Source organism: Moschus berezovskii, chromosome 12 (genome assembly GCF_049115385.1).
Source record: "Moschus berezovskii isolate FMDL1 chromosome 12, NW_MosBer_1.0, whole genome shotgun sequence".
Lineage (NCBI taxonomy): Eukaryota > Metazoa > Chordata > Mammalia > Artiodactyla > Moschidae > Moschus > Moschus berezovskii.
In genome coordinates, this window is record NC_142471.1 from 8,216,625 (window position 1) to 8,236,673 (window position 20,049).

A 20,049-nucleotide genomic window follows, 5' to 3' on the forward strand; every position below is an offset into this window, starting at 1 on the left:
TTGATACCACCCCTGGCAGAGTGGTCTCATAGTTTTATGAAAAATCTCTGGACTGAAATTAAGGATCCCTAAACTTTACATCTTGATGTTTAATGGCAAGTTTGTGGGCAAAACCTATGTACCTGTTCTTACTTTCCCTTAGGGGTGATTTAAATACTGTGAGGGAACACTGTATAAAGATGCTAAAGAAAAAAAAAAAAGTCACCACAGCCCATTCAAAATCTTCAAACTACATACAGTGGCCTCAAATAGAGGGTTCTGTCCCATCCTCAGGCCTGCACATTAAGGAGTCCCCCTGAAGAACTGCCTCTCAGAATATGGATTCTGCTTCACCTCAGGGTGACTTCATGGGGGCTGGGTCCAAATTCTTTCATAGGAATCCCTGATCCGCAGAGCTCCGAGAAATCAGACAGGACCCCCACTGGGCACCTTTGTTCCGTAAGTGACGATCACGCCAAGTGACCAATGACAACAGCGTCTACAATAGCTCTTCTTAGGGGTCACTGATGCAGAATTCTCAGAAGTTCACAAATGTGGCTATTTCCAGAAGCATCACTGAAGACAAACACAGTGACTCCTTTTTGAGGGTGATAGAAATGGTCTGAAATTAGTGGCGATGATAGCAGAATGCAGGATATACTAAAAGTATGGAATCAAACACTTGAAAAGGATAAACTATATGGTATGTGAAATATTCGTCAATAAAAACTATTTTTAATAACTAAAAAAAAATAAAGATTACCTTTCATGACTAGAGTATGAAGTAGGTGAGATTCAGTATACTTTTCAACTTTCAACCAGCTGACTTACCCTGAATAGTATAAATAAAACCACCTGCAACTCCCTCCACACCTTCCATGAATTCATGAGGCAAGGCACCTTCCCCAGTCTGAAACAAACAAGAACAGAAGTGCTTGATGCTTCATGACTATAAATACATTCCTTACACTTGAAAACTGATTTTGCAAAATTCATAATGTGACTCCATGGCACATGAATCCATCTAAGATGCCATCAGGATATCAGCATTCTACTTTTGCTGTTGTCTAATTAGTACAATGTCCAAGATAGGTATACCCAATAATCTCCAGACTGTTGTTCAGAATTCCAGCTTACACAGAATCACATATTCTTGAACTTGCTACCAACATTATTACCAAAACCAATTTTATTTTACACCCTCAAACTCCCACACTTAAAAATAAAATTATTATCACGTTTGAGTGCTTGGAGAATGCCCATGAGTTCAAATACGCCAGGCACATTTTAAAGTGTCTGCTACCATACAGTGAAAAGCTCTCTAAGCCAACAGTCGAACCAGAGGAGCCCTGCTGACTAATGGTGTTGAAGGTGCCCAGAGATTATTGTGCCAGCAGCCAACAACAGTCCTGTCTACCGCTCAGCTTTGGAGGAGCTGTTGTTTTTAGAGATATGCCTCTTTTCACCTCACAGGTTACCCAAGGCCCTTTGAAGTGAGGCGCTTCACCTTTGGGTGTTACCCTCCAACTTAACCTGTCCACCAGCTGCTGCAGGCTGGATCAGACTGTCAGTCATGCCTCGGCACCTTTACAGCATTTTTTCCACATACTCACCCAATCAAGAGGCCTTACTGCCTGCCTAGTCCTTTTTTGAACAGATCCTTCTAACAGAGCTCTACTGTACAAAGTAGTGTTTTTAAGGCCAGTAGAGACACAAGTGTTCTGGGGTGATTGCGGTAAATCACCATTTAATTCAGAATATGATTTGGAGCTGAATGTGGAGAAAATGTCTAGAGGTGAATGCTACAGATTTCAACTTTGTAGTTCCACAAGAGATCACACGCTCTTTTTTGTTTTTTCTTTTTCGGGAGAAGTTGTTTTTTTTCTTTTTTAAAAACTGTACACTATACTGTTTTGGCTTGTTTAGAACTTGACAGTAGTTTATTAACTTCTATCTAAAATGTCACATCTTGGCTTTTATTTTGCCTTTGAAAATTTTCTGAGGTCATTACTTGCTGGCAAGGGAGCAAGACTTAGGAAAACTTCCAGCTCTGTGCATTTATGATGAAAACCTTTATTTGCACATGGGTTCCTTAGAATAGGCTCCTAAGCAATTTTTTTTTTTCAGTTAGCTGAGTGTTTGAGCTACCATTAACCCTCCACAAGGCTTCCTGTTGGCTCAGATGGTAAAGAACCTGCCTGCAATGCAGGCAACCCAAATTCAATCCCCTGTGTCAAGAAGATCCCCTGGAGAAGGGAATGGGTACCCACTCCAGTATTCTTGCCTGGAGAATTCCATGGATAGAGGAGCCTGGTGGGATATAGTCCATGGGGTCACAAAGTGTTGGACGTGACTGAGCTTTCGCAGCCTTCCACAACCATATTCTTTCCCAAAGCAGATCATGTGAATCTTTACCTTAATCTAGCCCAAAACTCAGAAGTAAACTGATTTCCTTTTGTGCAATCAACTGAATAGTATAGAGTTCTGTCATGTTTTGCATATTTAAGTTTCACACACAGAAAAGGAGATAAGAAATTCAAGGCACTTGCTTTGAAAATAAGGAAAAATCCCTACAAATCCATGAAACACTGTATATTAAATAAAGGGCTTTTCATAATCAAGGATGAAATCATAAACATGGCCTACAAGGCTAAGGCTGTAATTACACTTGAACGTGTGGGTCTGTCTGTCTAACGTCTTTCTTCCTCACTGGACTGTAAATTCCCCTGTGGGACAGTTATGGATCTCCAAAGACTGTGCCTGCCTCACAATGAGTATGCAATAAATGTTTTCTGAATGCATAATGTATAACAAACCTCATGATTTTCATTACAAATTCAAGGGTTAATTTATGTGAATAAGGTTAATATTTAATGAAATGTACTAAGCCTGTGAATTTAAATGCCAAGTGCCTTCCTAATCATTAGGCCAGAATTCAAGAAGAACAATTCATCATTTATTTATTTAAAGTTCATCATTTTACACCTTTTTATCATCCTACACTTATTCTGAGAAATCTGTTTTAAATTTTAAGAAAATTTGGCAACTGAAAAATAAAAACCACAAAGCCCAGCAAAATAAATGACAGTGAATATTCAATCTTACTTTCTAATACTTTATCTATAGTATTGTAACTGACATCATATCATTAAGTGAGATTGTGAATACTCTAAATACTACTGCTGCTGCTGCTGCTAAGTCACTTCAGTAGTGTCCGACTCTGTGTGACCCCATAAGTGAACTTAAAAAGATGTTAACCTAAAAACTAACAAGAAATAAAACATCATACTTTCTAAAATGCACTAATCTTAAGGCAAACTGTCTATGAAGGTTGAAGCTATAAAATCACAGAACATTTGATTTTTTCATCTTTTACTATGGTGCCTCAACAACACTTTCCATTACATACGTTCTAAAACATGATTCATTGTTCCATATGAGTTGGTGTAAAAGTACACTTAAAAACATTTTAATATATTAAAAATCGCTAAGGTATGCTGAACAACCTAAAATAAAAAAGGAAGGACTTACTGTAACGACTCTGAGAACTCCTCCTCCATCGTTAACCGTCACTTTGTGGAGATTTCTTGACACGAGGCCTTGGAGGTCTTGGCTCTCCCACACGATTGTACCTTCAAAGCTCTTTTGTAGAAAGATGAACAGAGTCAGTTTCTTTATTGCTGTCATTTAGGTCTTCAGTAAGTTTCTAGGAAAAAGTTTATATTTCTAAGACACATCAGTTAAAACTTTTGTTGTGCACTCCAACATACCAACAGCAACATTTTAGTGTAACTCTTGGAGTCTTTCTTTATGCGCATCTAAATCAACAGTTCCAAAGACCTTTCTTTGACAGTTTTACATGCTGCCTATTCTGTCATTTCCCACTGCATCAAAGGCATTTCCTTCTGTGACTGCAGCTGTTATGAAATACCTACTAAAGCACCGTGAGGCGTGTTCTGATGTAAATGTTTATTTTCCCCAATCTGTTTTTTTTTAAATAAATCCCCAATTTTCTGTATGACACAGGGAACCCAAAGCTTGCACCCTGTGACCACTAGAGGGTGGGGTGGGGAGGAAGGTTTTAGGAGGGAGGAGACGTGTGTACCTCTCTGGCTGATGCATGGTGATGAAAGGCAGAAACAATCACGATACTGAAAAGTGATTATTTTCCAATTAAAGAGATGGAATTACTAGGACAGTAACCTGGTGGGCTTCCGTCTGTGGGGTCACACAGAGTTGGACACGACTGAAGTGACTTAGCAGCAGCAGCAGCAACAGAGACATTTTATATGCATTTCAGCACACACTGCCAAACTGCCTGTCATTAGCAATTTATAAGAATGCCTGGTTTCACTCTCTTTTTCCCAGTATGGGATATTAGTAAAAGAATAGAAGAAGTGAAGTGAAGTCACTCAGTTGTGTCCGACTCTTTGCGATCCCATGGACTGTAGCCTACCAGGCTCCTCTGTCCATGGGATTTTCCAGGCAATAGTACTGGAGTGGATAGCCATTTCCTTCTCCAGAAGTTTAAGCTAATTTAGTAGATTTGAATAAATGATTTTTTAATTGGTGTTTCTTTTGATTTTTGGGAGGGGTGCCACGTGGCATGTGGGATCTAGTTCCTGACCAGGGATCAAACCTGTATCCCCTGCAATGGAAGCACAAAGTCTTAACCACTAGACCACCAGGGAAATCCCTGTTCCTTTTGATTTTTAATGATGTGTATCAATTATACCGTCTCTTCTGGGAACTGCCTGGTCATGCTTCTTTACCATTTAACCACTGAGTTTTATATATTTCTTATTAATCTGTATGAGCTTGTAATAAATTACCTTAATCCTGTAAAATTTTATATACTGTTTTCCCAGACTGTTTGCCATTTCATATTACAGGTTTCTTTGTTTTTTTCTTTCTTTGGCCATGCCACAAGGCTTGTGGGACCTCAGTTCCCCAACCAGGGGTTGAACCTGGGCCACCACAATGAAAATGCCGAGTCCTTACCACTGGACCGCCAGGGGATTCCCAGGTTTTTTTTTTTTTTTTTAATCCATAACTGTTATCTTGTCAAATCAGAGAAGCTTTTTCTTAGTAATTATGACTATTGAAACTGGAACTTAGGAAGTTACGCTCCTGTCCCTCTTCTGAATTCCACCATCTCCTACTCTCTCCACAGTTCCTGTTTTTAGTGCCTGTGCATGGCTGGCTCCTCAGTGCTGTCCAGGTCTCAGCTCCATGGTCGTCTCCTCAGGAAGCCTTTCTCTAGAGACTGAACAGAAGGCAGCCAACTCCCAAATTCTCTCACATCAGCCTGTCTTCTTTTCTTACTATTTATTTATCTGGCTGCACCGGGCCTTAGTTGTCGCATGTGAACGCTGAGCTGCAGCACGTGCGATCTAGTTCCCTGACCAGGGATGAACCCAGGCCCCTGCATTATGACTGTGGTCCAGTCTTAGCTACTGGACCATCAGGGAAGTCCCCAGCCTTCCTTATTTTCTTAAAACCACTTACCACTCCTGATATTTATTTTTCTATTGACCATCTAACTGCTCCTCCCACTGGACTGCAAGCAGCAGGACAGCAGCGATCTTGTCTGTCTTATCAACCAGCATCTAGAATGCCTGATACCAGGCATTACTCAAATAAGTAGCTGAATGACAACTGAACTCAAAGCAAGTAGAATTCTGGTATACAATAGGATATAAAAGATTCAGTTTTAGCATCCTAAAAACATTTTATATATTAAAATTAAAAGATAAAGTACTTTATAGTAATGTTTCATTCAACCAGCATTATAAGGGAACTAGACAGAATTGAACTTGTCCCATAAGCTAGGGCAATGATTTGCAAGCTTTTTTTTAAAAAAGACAATAAAACTTCTCTACCACAAAAGAACATTGAAAGAATCTAGATTCCTCAGGCAGTGTGTCATTTTATATTTTGCAAATGTATCCTTAAATTTCATTATCTGTGAAACTCCTGGTGTGCGTTGCAGAGCCCGAGGGCTCCTCAGAGCAGACTCTGAAGACATAACCTGTGTCATCATTTCCCAGCCTCTACAGCAGAGAAGATGAGGCCTATGTAAAAGGGCTGTTTGAGGATCAGTGATAAAGCATATAGTACATAATGCACTGCCTTTTTAAAGGATTCCATTTCTTCATCTTACGAATAGGTCCTGCTCACTTATACACTTCCCCTGGGTGACCTTATCTCTTTATTAAACTAGATGTTCATTAACCTTGATCCTTTCTGTAAAAACAAGAAAACGTTCTCACAGATAGATAATGTACACAGAAGCATTTTTAAATGACTAGGAGGAGGACTTCCCTGGTGGCCCACTGGTTGAGCATCTGCCTTCCAAAGCAGGAGATGTGAGTTTGATCTCTGCTTGGGGAACTCAGGTCCCACATGCCACAGAGCAACTAGGCCCGCACACTGCAGCTGAAGAAGCCCGCAGGCTCTAGAGCGCATGTGCCACAACTAAATCCCTGTGCAGTTTAAAAAAAGACTGTGAAGAAACACACCAGCTATGCTGCACAACAGATGGATGACACCGTGTTCTTTTAACTTTTCTGTATTTCTGTCAAGTTTTCAACAGTGAACAAGTATCACTTTCAAATATTTTCATACGTTTATAATCAGGAAAACTTTTTTGTAACTAAACACGTATATAAAACTAAGTAAATCTGGGGTCAGTCTTCTTTCAGACATGAGCATTATTTAAACTTTTGAATGTCTACTATGTACCAGGCTATGGGCTATGTATTTGAGGATTAAAAGAAAAAAAGAAATAGCCACATCTTTAAGTAAGCATAACATGCCATAACACGCTCATTGACAAAGGAAAGTCACTGTTTGGGGAGGTCGGACAGAACTTCAACGACTATGAGAGCTCAGCTACATCTTAAAGGAGTTTGAGTCCAGAAAAATAGGAAGGAGGCAGATAAAATAACAAATGAAAGGGGAGACTTGAAACAGCACTAGATATTCAGGAAAATGTTAAGCAGTGCACTACTGCTAAAGCACAGGGCTGAGGAGAGAGTAAACGACAGGCTGGGGCCAGCTCTGTCTGCTGTCAGAGTCTGTCCTTTACCGTGGGAAGCACAGAAGGCTACAAGAGTGACATAATCATATCTGCAGTTTCAGAAAGCTCACGCCAGTCTCACAGAGGCAACAGCGTAGAGGTTGGGAGAGTGGTAACCGAGTTATTTCAAAAATCCAAGTGAGAATAAGCAAACACCTATCCTAGGAATTAAGACTGCTGAGAAACTGATGAACTCACAAATAAATGTGAAGATATTGCATGATCACTGATTGGAAGAATTAAAAATGTTAAAATGTCAATACTGTTCAGTGCAATCCCTATCAAATCCCTAGCATTTCTCACAGAAATAGAACAAACAGTCCTAAAGTTTGTAAGGACTCATGAAAGACCTTGAATAGCCCAAGCAATCTAGAGAAAGAAGAACAAAATTGGAAGCATCATGCTTCCTGATTTCAAACTATATTACAAAGCTATAGTAATCAAAACAGTATAGTACTGGCATTAAAAACAGACACATAGCTCAATGGAACAGAAGAGAGCTCAGAAATAAACCTACACATACACAGTCACTTAATATACAACAGAGGGACTAAGAATATACAATGGGAAAAGGACAGTCTTTTCTCTTTTTATTTGGTTAAATAATAAACACTGGTATGGATGAAGCACAAGCTGGAATCAAGATTGCTGGGAGAAACATTAATAACCTCAGATATGCAGATGACACCACGCTTATGGCAGAAAGTGAAGAGGAACTAAAGAGCCTCTTGATGAAAGGGAAAGAGGAGACTAGAAAACTTGGCTTAAACCTCAACATTCAGAAAACTAAGATCATGGCATCTGGTCCCATCACTTCATGGGAAATAGATGGGGAAACAATGGAAACAGTGAGAGACTTTATTTTTGGGGGCTCCAGAATCACTGCAGATGGTGACTGCAGCCATGAAACTAAAAGACGCTTACTACTTAGAAGGAAAGTTATGGTCAACCTAAGCATATTAAAAAGCAGAGACATTACTTTGCCAACAAAGGTTCGTCTAGTCAAGGCTATGGTTTTTCCAGTAGTCATGTATGGATGTGAGAGCTGGACTATAAAGAAAGCTGATCGCTGAAGAATTGATGCTTTTGAACTGTGGTGTTGGAGAAGACTCTTCAGAGTCCCTTGGACTGCACGGAGATCCAACCAGTCCATCCTAAAGCAGATCAGTCCTGGGTGTTCATTGGAAGGACTGATGTTGAAGCTGAAACTCCAATACTTTGGGTCACCTGATGTGAGGAACTGACTCATTTGAAAAGACCCTGATGTTGGGAAAGATTGAAGGTGGGAGGAGAAGGGGACGACAGAGGATGAGATGGTTGGATGGCATCACTTGGTGATGGACTGGGAGGCCTGGCGTGCTTCAGTCCAATGGGTCGCAAAGAGTCAAACACAACTGAGAGACTGAACTGAACACTTATTTCTCACAATTCTGGAGGCTGGAAAGTCCAAAATCACGTCACCAGCACATTAAGGTGTCTGCTAAGAGCCAGCTTCCTGATTCCTAGGTAGCTAGGGCAGTTTTTCTTTAAAAAAAATGTTTAGGTCATGCCATGCAGCATGCATGTTCTTTGTTTCCTGACCAGGGATTGAACCTGTGCTCCCTGCATTGGGAGTGTGAAGTCTTAACCACTCTGAACTCAGGAAGTGCCAAAAGGAATGACATTGGGAAAACTGGACCACTAACTTACGCTGTACACAAACATCAACTCAAAAAGGATTAAAAACTTGAACCTAAGACCTGACACCATGAAACTCCTATAAGAAAACATAGGCAGGGCCTTTCCCCACAGCCCAGTGGTTAAGCCTCTATGTTTCCACTGCAGAGGGCCCAGGTTCAATCCCTGGCCAGGCGACCAAGGTCCCACATGCTGCTAGATGCAGCCAGAAAGAAAAAAATTAAAAAAAAAAAAAAGAAACCATAGGCAGTAAGCTACTTGCCATCGGCCTTAGGTATGATTTTTCGAATTTGACACCAAAGCAAAGGCAAAAATAAACAAGTAGGGCTATATCCAACTAAAAAGCTCTAGACAGCAAAGGAAACTATGAACAAAATGAAAAGACAACCTACCAAATGAGAGAAAATATTGGCAAATCATAAAATATATAAGAATCCACATACCTCAGTAGCCAAAAATCCAAAAAATCCAAATTAAAGAAAGGGCGGAGTATCTGACATTTTCCCAAAGAAGTCATTCAAATGGCCAACAGGTTCATGAAAAGGTGCTCAATACTACCAAATCATAAGGGAAATGCAAATCAGATTCACAGTTAAATATAACCTCATACATGTTAGAATGGCTAGTATCAAAAAGACAAAAAATAACAAGTGTTGCTGATGTGCAGAAAAGGGAACCCTTGGATACTGTTGGTGGGAATGTAAATTGGTGCAACCATTGTTAAAAAAGGTTTGAACTATTATATGATCCAACAATTCCACTTCTGGGTATCTATTCAAAATATGAAAATACTAACTTGAAAAGATGCATGTGCCCCTAATGTTCACTGCAGCTTTATTTATAACAGCTAAGACATGTAGGCAACCTAAGTGTCCATCGAGGGATGAATGGATAAAGAAGATAAGGTATTTGTAACAATGGAATATTATTCAGCCATAAAAAAGAATAAGCCTTGTCATTTGCAACAACAGGGATAAATCCCGAGGGCATTATGCTAAGTGAAATAAGTCAGACAGAAAAAGACAAATACTATTTCATTTATCTAAAACAAACAAAAACAACCAGAACTCATAAATACAGAGAATATATGGGTGGTTGCTATGGGTGGTGGGGGGTAGGAGGTAGCTAAAATGGGTGAAGGTGATCAAAAGGTACAAACTTCCAGTTAAGAAAAAAGAAGTCTCGGGATGTAATGAACAGCACAGTGACTATAGTTAATAATACTGTATTATATATTTAAAAGTTGCTAAGCCAGATTCTTGCCCTTGAAATCCCATGGACATGGGAGCCTGGGGGGCTACAGTCCATGGGGTCACAGAGTTGGACATGACTTAGTGACTAAACACCAAGGCAGATCTTAAAAGTTCTCATCACAAGAAAAGTTTATAACTGTGTCTGGTGATGGATATTAACTAGACTTGCATTGATCATTTTGTAACATATATAAATATTGAATCATTATACTATGTACTTTAATAAAATGAAAGTCAGTTATATCTCGATTAAAAAATAAATTTAAAGAGACTGCCCTCTGAGTTGAGCTAATTAAATCCTTATAGTAAAGAAAAAAATGTTCCTAGTAACTGGGAAGAGCTCTAAGGTTGAAGGTTAATTAGTAAAATCAATACCTTATAACACTAAAGGAAAGCTGATTTCAGAGAGAATTCTGGCCCTGCAGCAATGTCTAAGGAGAGAAAGATAGAATACCTGGAAGATAGAAGCCTTCTGGTCACATCCCACCTGAATGAGAAAGTTCTCAAAAACACTCACCTCCCACGGCTGTAATCAAATTCAACTCCCAAACTAATGGTTCAGATGGTTTTTTAGGTGCCTTGACATACCAGGAAGGAGGTTCCCAGCTAGTGGCCTTAAGCATTCAAACCACTTTAATGTGCTAACACCCATTAAACATGAATCAACAGACACTCTGGTTTATACACTCTACAAGGTCAATGACAGGACCTGAAAGCTAAGTCCTAGATTCTTGACTATATAAGGCTGCTTTGGGTTAATCATAAGTCATTCTCCTGGGAACAACCACCTCTTCCCTTTGGAATATATCATGCTCTTCTAAAACTTTAACGGTGATAAAATTTGGAAGGACTGATACCAAATATGTTTCAGTTCAGTTGCTCAGTCGCGTCTCACTCTTTGCGACCCCATGAACCGCAGCACGCCAGGCCTCCCTGTCCATCACCAACTCCCGGAGTTTACCCAAACTCATGCCCGTTGAGTCGGTGATGCCATCCAACCATCTCATCCTCTGTCGACCCCTTCTCCTCCTGCCTTCAATCTTTCCCAGCATCAGGGTCTTTTCAAATGAGTCAGGTCTTCGCATCAGGTGGCCAAAATATTGAAGTTTCAGTTTCAACATCAGTCCTTCCAATGAACACCCAGGACTGATCTCCTTTAGGATGGACTGGTTGGATCTCTGTGCAGTCCAAGGGACTCTCAAGAGTCTTCTCCAACACCACAGTTCAAAAGCATCAATTCTTCTGTGCTCAGCTTTCTTTTTAGAACGGTTCTATGAAGACCTAAAAGACCTTCTGGAACTAACACCTAAAAAATTATGTCCTTTTCGTTACAGGGGACTGGAATGCAAAAGTAGGAAGCCAAGAAATACCTGGAGTAATAGGTAAATTTGGCCTTGGAGTACAGAATGAAGCAGGGCAAAGGCTAACAGACTTTGCCAATAGAACACACTTGTCATAGCAACACAACTCTTCCAACAATACAAGAGAAGACTCTACACATGGGCATCACCAGATGGTCAACACTGAAATCAGATTGATCATATTCTTTGCAGCCAAAGATAGAGAAGCTCTATACAGTCAGCAAAAACAAGACCGGGAGTTGACTGTGGCTCAGATCATGAACTCCTGATTGCCAAATTCAGACTTAAATTGAAGAAAGTGGGGAAAACCAAATATGTTTAGGAGAAAGAATTGACAGGGCTTAGTGGATGCTTGGATATGAGAGCTGAGGATAAATTCCACGATTCTGGTTTGGAGACCTGAAAAGAAAGGAGATACTATGACCCAGGACTGAAAATAGAGGAGTGAGAATGGGTGGATGGAGATGCTATCACCACTAGAACTCCCAGGGGGCCTTCCAGGTGGAGGCGTTCAGCTGAAGTGCATACAGAGTTCGTAAGAAACGTGGGCTGCAGACAGACGGAACAGCCAGTAACAAACAGGTGGTAACAGATGAGACTGCCTAGAAGAATGAATAAAATAAACACAAGGCTGGGTATCAGCTCTTAATTTCTAATATTTAAGAGGAAAACAAAAGAGGAATAGGGAAGAAGGACTGGGTCAGATTAAGCAGAACCAGAAGGATGTATATCATATTGGGTTGGCCAATATGTTCATTCTGGTTTTCCTAACAGATGTTACAGAAAAACCCAACAAACTTTTTGGCCCAACCCAACATAAGCTAAGAGAAAACTGCAGTCAACTCAGGTAAGGACTCAAAGTGTCCCCTGGAGGTAGCAGTTAGGTCACCAGGAATCTTTGTAATTGTATTTCCAAATGAACCATATCAAAGTAAAAAGCCATGGTAACCCAAAGAAGCTTCACCTTGAAAATAGAAATCTGGCAAATACGAGAAAGCAAGTAATTCTCTTGTCCAGTCCATTCAACTGACACTTGGCACCTGACTGCTATTTCTCCTGCCCAGCACCAACTCTATCTTCCTTGACTGGTTCCCAATATAAGATCCATAATATTGAGCAGGAACTTCCCTGGTGGTCCAGTGGCTATGGCTCAGTGCTCCCAATGCAGGGGGCCCTGGGTAAACCCTTGATCAGAGAACTAAATCCCACAGGCCTAAACTAAGAGTTTGCATGCTGCAATGAAAGATCCTGATGCTGCAACTAAGACCTGGGGCGGCCAAATGAATAAATAATAATAATGTTAACTAAATTGAGTATTTACCATGAACACTCATTGGCTCAAAAAGTAATCCTGGTTCATTCACTCAAGTTACAGAATCTGCCAGTTGTGTGTTATGAGGGAAGGGAAGAGCACTACCTTCTCCACCTCTCCTGTACCTGCTCCCTGTCACTGTTACATTTCTGATCCCCACTTCTCTCAGATGCCTTCTTCCTACTCTGACACAGGCAATCACTAAGCCAGGAATCTCTGCAGATGCCTAACACCTTGTTTATGACAATTCCCTGCTAAGATCAAGAAATTAAAGTAAAAGGTAGGGGGACTTCTGGACTTGTGGTCCAGTGGTTAAGAATCTGTGCTCCCAATGCAGGGGGCCTGGGTTCAATCCGTGGTCAGGAAACTAAGATCCCACATGCTGCACAGCATGACCCAAAACCAGTATCCCTTGAAAGCGCACATCAAATATGTAATTGCTTCTGAAAATAAAAGCATAATTACAAAAGTAAAAGGTAGGAAAGAACAGCACAGCACAGATTGTAAAAAAGAGCTCTGGTAAGTCCTTTTACCTGTAACATAAGTGAGCTATCTGCAACCCATGTGGTCTTCCTTCTGTGTCCTGTTTCTAACGCATCATGCAAACCAACAGAGCAGCTTAAACATACACAGTATCTCTGCGCCTGTAACCATTAACAATTCCTTATAACCTGCAAAGATGACTACCACTGAAGAATGTCAACTTTCATAAAAAAGAGGTATGTAAGTACCCATGACACTGACAACACTGTCTCTGGCGACTTGGGTTTAATGAACAGTCTTTTACTGAAATGAGTTTCCGATTCAGGTGCACCACGAAGAGAAATAGGAAATTAGAGAAGTATTTTAAGAGAAACACGCAGCAGTCTCTATTTAAATGTGCAACGCCCCCCCACTGAGATTTCTGTTTTAGTGAGTCACACAACGAAAATACTGCAAGTTCAGTTCAGTTCAGTCGCTCAGTCGTGTCCGACTCTCCGCGACCCCATGAATCACAGCACGCCAGGCCTCCCTGTCCATCACCAACTCCCGGAGTTCAATCAAACTCATGTCCACAGAGTCGGCGATGCCATCCAGCCATCTCATTCTCCGTCGTCCCCTTCTCCTCCCGCCCCCAACCTTTCCCAGCATCAGAGTCTTTTCCAGTGAGTCAACTCGTCGCATGAGATGGCCAAAGTATTGGAGTTTCAGATTTAGCATCAGTCCTTCCAATGAACACCCAGGATTGCTCTCCTTTAGGATGGACTGGTTGGATCTCCTTGCAGTCCAAGGGACTCTCAAGAGTCTTCTCCGACACCACAGTTCAAAAGCATCAATTCTTTGGCGATCAGCTTTCTTCACAGTCCAACTCTCACATCCATACATGACCACGGGAAAAACCATAGCCTTGACTAGACGGACCTTTGTTGGCAAAGTAATGTCTCTGCTTTTTAATATACTATCAAGGTTGGTCATAACTTTCCTTCCAAGGAGTAAGCGTCTTTTAATTTCATGGCTGCAATCAGAATCTGCAGTGATTTTGGAGCCCCCCAAAAATACTGCAAGAACCCTGCTTATTAGCTGACAAGCCACACTACAGACATGTTACTCCAGCAGACTGTGAAGTTGAGAGAGAATATGATGATGAACAAATTATCTACTTCTCCCTCACAACTGGGATCACCGATCTGTTTTTCTTTGGTTATTCTCTGCTGATGATGTGCAGGCAAACCCATTCATCACCATCACTTTTTTTCGTGCAAGTAAGTCCAATGAGGGCTTGATGTGGCAAAAATGAATATGTACATGAAATTAAACAGGCTTTCAACAAAACCAGGATTTTGTGTAAAAGGAAAGAATTTTATTTTTAAAAGTTTTTTTCTGTTAATAAGGCTAATATTTATTTCAGGACATTTAAAAAACAGATATATAGAAGAAAATAAAATTCATCCACAATCCTAATCCCTCAGATGTAGACACTATTAAATAAGTGCACTTGTATAAAAAGAAAAAAAGATTACTCGGATGTAATGAAAAATCAAAAGCCAATTTAGCTTAAGCTAAAGCTTCAAGGGAAATAAAGATCACAAGGCTGGGATTTCCCTAGCAGTCCAGTGCTTAAGACTTTGTGCTCCCACTGCAGGGGGCACAGGTTCAATCCCTGGTTGAGGAACTAAGATCCCATATGCCGTACGGCACAGCCAAAAAATAAGAATAAATAAAATAAAATCTCAATTAAAAAGGCTTTAGCTAGTGAACATCTTAATAACTGAAATGGCCACTGCCTGATTTGACTGAGTCCCTTCCATCATGAGTACTTTCTGCCATATATACCAACCTGAACACAGGCAAGGAAGGCAGCCCTTCGCCCCAACCTGATTCTTTTTCTGAAAAACTTCAAACCCATAGAAAAGTTCAGATTAACACAAAATCCTCTAGACTCAACAACAGGCAATGTTTGGCCATATGTGCGCTTTTTTATTTAACTTTTTGACCACGCCACATGGCACTGGGATCTTAGTCTCCCGACCAGGATCAAACGTGCCCCGCTTCAGCGGAAGCGCAGAGTATTAACCACTGAACCACCTGGGAGGTCCCCAGCCCCATGTGCTTTATCTCTGTCTACTCTTCTGCTGTTCTTTGTTGCTGAATCACTTGAAAGTAAAATACATTTCACCTTGGCTTCAGCACAGATTTCCTAAGGACAAAGACATTCTAAGGGAAAGTATTATATTTTGTGGACTAACTGATTAATCAAACTGTAATTCTTTCTATGAAGTGATCAAGATAATGGTTATTCCTCCTGGGACTCCTTCCTCTTTGAGTTTCTCAACCTGGGCACCACTGACATTTGGGGCCAGGTAATCTTGTGCTGTGGGGACCGTCCTGTGTATTGTAGGATGTTGGGCAGCATCCCTGGCTTCTGCCACAGGAGGCAGGCATGCTCCACACCTGGCTGCAGCAACTAAAAGCATCTTCAGGACAGCACGCGTTGATCTACTGAACGATCACCACGTGGCAGCGTGTTCTAAACATTCTACATCTGTGAAATCACTTGAGTGTATGAAGTTGTGTGTGCTGAATTGTGTCCGACACTTTGCGATCGTGGAATGTAGCCCGCCAGGCTCCCCTGTCCATGGAATTCTCTGGGCAAGAATACTGGAGTGGGTACTTATTTGCTACTGCAGGGGATCCTCACAACCCAGGGATTGTCTCTTGTGTCTCCTGCATTGGCAGGTGGGTTCTTTACCACCACATCACTTGGGAAGCCCCATGAAATCATTAACACGCTAGAACAGTCCTCGGAACTGGGTCTACCTTACAGAGGAGGGAAGAGACACAGGGAGGGGAAGAAGTTAGTGCCGGGTCACAGAGCCGCTGAGCGGCAGAGCAGGGACTCAGCTCACACACAGGCACCCGATCACACACCTGCACCCAACTGTGCCCTCACAGACTTACTCACTTCCTGGTGCGGCAGTTTTTCCTTTCCTACTCATGCTAATCCTCATGAGTCATTTGTGAACATCAACCTTCCAGCAGGTTCCAGACCTTTCTGGACAGCATCTAACACGTGCTAGCACTCCTGGTCCCCACAGAATCACTCTCCTCTCCCTTGGGAATCACACAAGGTCTGAGTGAGGTTCTGCCCACACTGGCTCTGAGTAGAAAAGAAGGACTCTCATCGATGACTAGCTTCAATCCTAGAAGACCTCACCAACAGGCCAGTGTCAGAAACCTGCTTACAGCTGTGCCTGGGACACAGCAAGGTAAGCACAAGATCAATGTTCGCTCTCCTGTCCTCACTAGTTGGCTCGGTGGCTCAGTGGTAAAGAAGCCACCTGCGGATGAGGAGAGCCAGGTTTGATCCCTGGGTCAGGAAGATCCCCTAGAGAAGCAAACGGCAGCCCACTCCAGTATTCTTGCCTGAGAAATCACATGGACAGAGGAGCCTGGCGGGCTACAGTCCATGGGGCCACAAAAGAGTTGGACACGACTGAGCGACTAAACAACCACCACCCTCACTAGCACATAAGCTGCTTCACGCGCAGGGATTGTGGTGCCGCGTCCTCAAGCAGACCCAGTGCTTTGCATACACTAAGTGCTCAAAAAATATTTTCTGTGTAAATGAGTTAACAAACCAAAGAATGACTTCCTTCAAAAACTGAAATCCGGTATTTCCCTGGCGGTCCAGTGGTTTGGGTCCGTACTTCCAAGGCAAGTGATGTGGGTTCGCTCCCTGCTCAGGGAACTAGGATCTTACATGCTGCAGAGCAACTAGGATCTTACAGCTGCAGCTCTGTGCTGCAGCTCCTGAGGCCACACGCCACAGCTAGAGTCCCCGCACTGCAGTGAAAGATCTTGCACGATGCAACAGGGATCCCTGTGCTGCAACTAAGGCCCAATGCAGACAAGTCAACAAGTGTTTTTAAAAATTAAAAAAAATTAAGTTCTTGGTGAAAATGAAAAATGTCTTAAAAAAACAAAAACTGAGATCCAACACTTGGCCAATGCTTCTTAGTTGAACCACTATTCTTAATTAAGAGATACCTTTGATGGTGCATACTTCCTTTAACTAGGAAAAAAGTTCATATATGAAATTTAAAAAGGACACAAACAGTACACTCATATAATCCTGATGACTATTCAAATGGATATAAACTGGTAAACTGTTCTCCAAAAAAAAAAATCATATGCCTCAAAAATACGCAGAAATTTGAACCCACAATTCATCCTAAGAAAACAACCAGTTGGGTACCCCTAAGAGAGTGTAAAGATGTTCACTACAGTCTTTTTTATAACACTAAGAACTTGGAAATTTTTTGTTTTTCTTTTTTTTGTTTGTTTTCTTTTTCTTTACATGTTTTTCAACAGAAGTTCACATGTAGGTGAAATAAAGGAGCTCGCTTTGACTGTCATGGAATTAATATACACGGTTTGACTACCTGTCCTCAGCTCCAAAGATCCACAGCACGTTATAAAATGCGTGACTTTGTTGTTGGCCAAGGGTGAACAGCACCCACGCAACCAGTGGCAGGAAGAGGCTTCCTGGTTAGCTAGCAGGGCTGGTCAATCATCCAGCTTCCACATCTTAACTCAGCTTTGATGTCCCTGGGTAAACTTCAAAGTTGACCAACAGTGTCTGCCAGAGAGGACTGGGAAACTGAGCCCTGCACAGCGGCTCCAACTCTGCTCAGAAAGGTACTCAGACAGACTGGACTAGCCTGAAAAGGCTGAGGCAGACAGGTAACGGTCTGTTCACCTGTGTGAACACAGGTCTAACTGTGTGATGCACAATGTGATACAACCACGTATGGGCTCAACTCCAGGGCTGCTGGGGCCCTTGGCAGCTGCGGAACAGTACAGTTTCAAACATCCTCCACGACTTGGAGAAGTTTACTTTATCCTGGAACGTGACGCACCTCTTTGGCATCAGCCTGTCTGCACTTCCCTCCACCTCCTTGCTGTTTAGATGAGCGACCATCCGGCGCACTCAAACAGCACTGGTGTCTTTCTAACAGCCACATCTACTGCTAACCTTTGTCACTAAGGCGGGCACTCAGAAACCATGGTAACAGCAGTGCTTTTCCAAGTGTGCTTGGGAGCCTCTGGGGCACCATGAAGCTCTCTGGTGGGAGGAATGCAGAGCGCTACAGCTTAGTACACCCCTGCTGTAGCACCATCTGTCACTCTGGAGAGCTGGCCTGGCAGGAGAATCTCAAACGCCTGCCTCTGGAAGCATACCCCCAGGGCGGTAACGGCCCGCATCAAGACCAGAGTCTCATTACAGTACCTCGGGTAAGATGAACTGCTCCACAGGCTTGTACCACAGCTTGTTCACCTGCACACCACAGCTCGGAGGACTGAAGCGAGCAATGAAGAGGGCCTCCTACAGGTTGGGTGGGGAGAAGACAAGAAGAAATACTTCACGTCAGATGCAGCAAGTTTTCACACAGCTGACGTTCTAAATTCTCAGTGGCCCCAACCGTGGCTACCAACGTTGTTCTACTGTGGTTTAGGCATCATTTGGGCTTTCCAGGGCAATCATGGTTATTAAGTAAAGGTATTTAAGATCACCAAGGCTGTCATGAAGTTCTAAAACACTAAATACAATCCACATAACCTTAAAAAAATAAAAACGATACCCTGAAATGAGGAGCATTAAGGGAAGTGTAAGGTGTTAAGCCAACTTAGTTACTTAACCCCAAAGGGTTAAGAATAAACTGAAAGATCATAGACTTCTACATAGAACAAAGGTACTCAGGAATCACCCTTCAAAAAGAAACTTTAGAAGAACAAACAGAAACAAAAATGGGAACATTAAAAAAAGACTGATTCTCATTATGTCTATTGTTTTCTTTGGGTCCTTCCTTTTTGTTTTAGGCAAGAACATTTCCTTATTCTCATAGCTATTCTTAGACACCAATTTGCTACAGGAGATGCTTCTATTAAAGCTATCAAGACCATGCAGAATTTCAGAACGAAGGGAGTTTAAATGAATTAAGCGTGTTTCTTTCATCAACATCAGTCTTTGGCAATGCAGTGATAATACTTTATACACCGTAACTACCTGTGAACCCGCTGCAATCCACCTGAGATCAGACCTGCCTTGAGGACAAAGAGTAACCTCTCCTTGGGTTAAAAAAAAAAAAAAAATGGCAACTAAAGATTAAATCAACATGATAAAAATATTGTACATCTGAATCAAACTACTTGAGTGACAACTCAAAGAGACTATAGGGGCTTTCCTGGTGGTTCAGTGGCTAAGACGCCATGCTCCCAGTGCAGGGGGCTCAGGTTTGATCCCTGGTCAGGGAACTAGATCCCACAGATGGTAACTAAGACCCAGTGCAGTCAGACAGACAGATAAAGAAATAAAAGAAGCTTAAAAAAATAAAAACCCACTACATATACTAAGACAATTAATCATGGAAAAAATTCAAGATTGAACCTAATTTCTAGGTAAGGTTGACAGAGGGATTCAGAGTACTGCTCTTGCAGTTACCTATTTGAGCTTCAGTATCAACGCAACCTTTAACCACAATAACGTATGAACTCCTAGACTTTATAAAGCTCTTTTCACTAGAATCATAGTGGCTGGAATCGTAACTAAGATTTGCTCCCTCTCTTATATTTATGTCATTAAGCACATTTACAAACTAAACAAGTTCTTTAGAGGATGAAGGAATACAACAAACAAAAAATTTAATATTAAATTGATCTGCGTGTTTATTGGTGACTCTGACATTGTATCTCTTAGTAACAATCGACCTTAACACAAAAACATTTTTAAACATGCCTAAAAAAACTGCACTGGGTTCTGCTTCCAGTGACAATAAGCCAAGCCTCCTATAGATAACAATTACGAACAGTAGACAAAACATTTAAAAAAAAAAAAGATTTGAAGAC

The 20,049-nt window shown here is 41.6% G+C and overlaps 1 protein-coding gene across 1 annotated transcript in view; it reads right to left on the reverse strand.

Moving 5' to 3' along the window:
- The window catches only part of B3GALNT2 (beta-1,3-N-acetylgalactosaminyltransferase 2), a 57,636-nt gene that overhangs the window by 8,989 nt on the left and 28,598 nt on the right, over nucleotides 1-20,049 (reverse strand). Inside the window, exons 5-7 of the mRNA XM_055425772.2 lie at nucleotides 18,434-18,529; nucleotides 3,511-3,621; nucleotides 811-889 (exon numbers count right to left, since the gene is read on the reverse strand). Of these exons, the coding sequence (XP_055281747.1) occupies nucleotides 811-889; nucleotides 3,511-3,621; nucleotides 18,434-18,529 (286 nt within the window). The remainder of the gene's footprint in view (nucleotides 1-810; nucleotides 890-3,510; nucleotides 3,622-18,433; nucleotides 18,530-20,049) is intronic.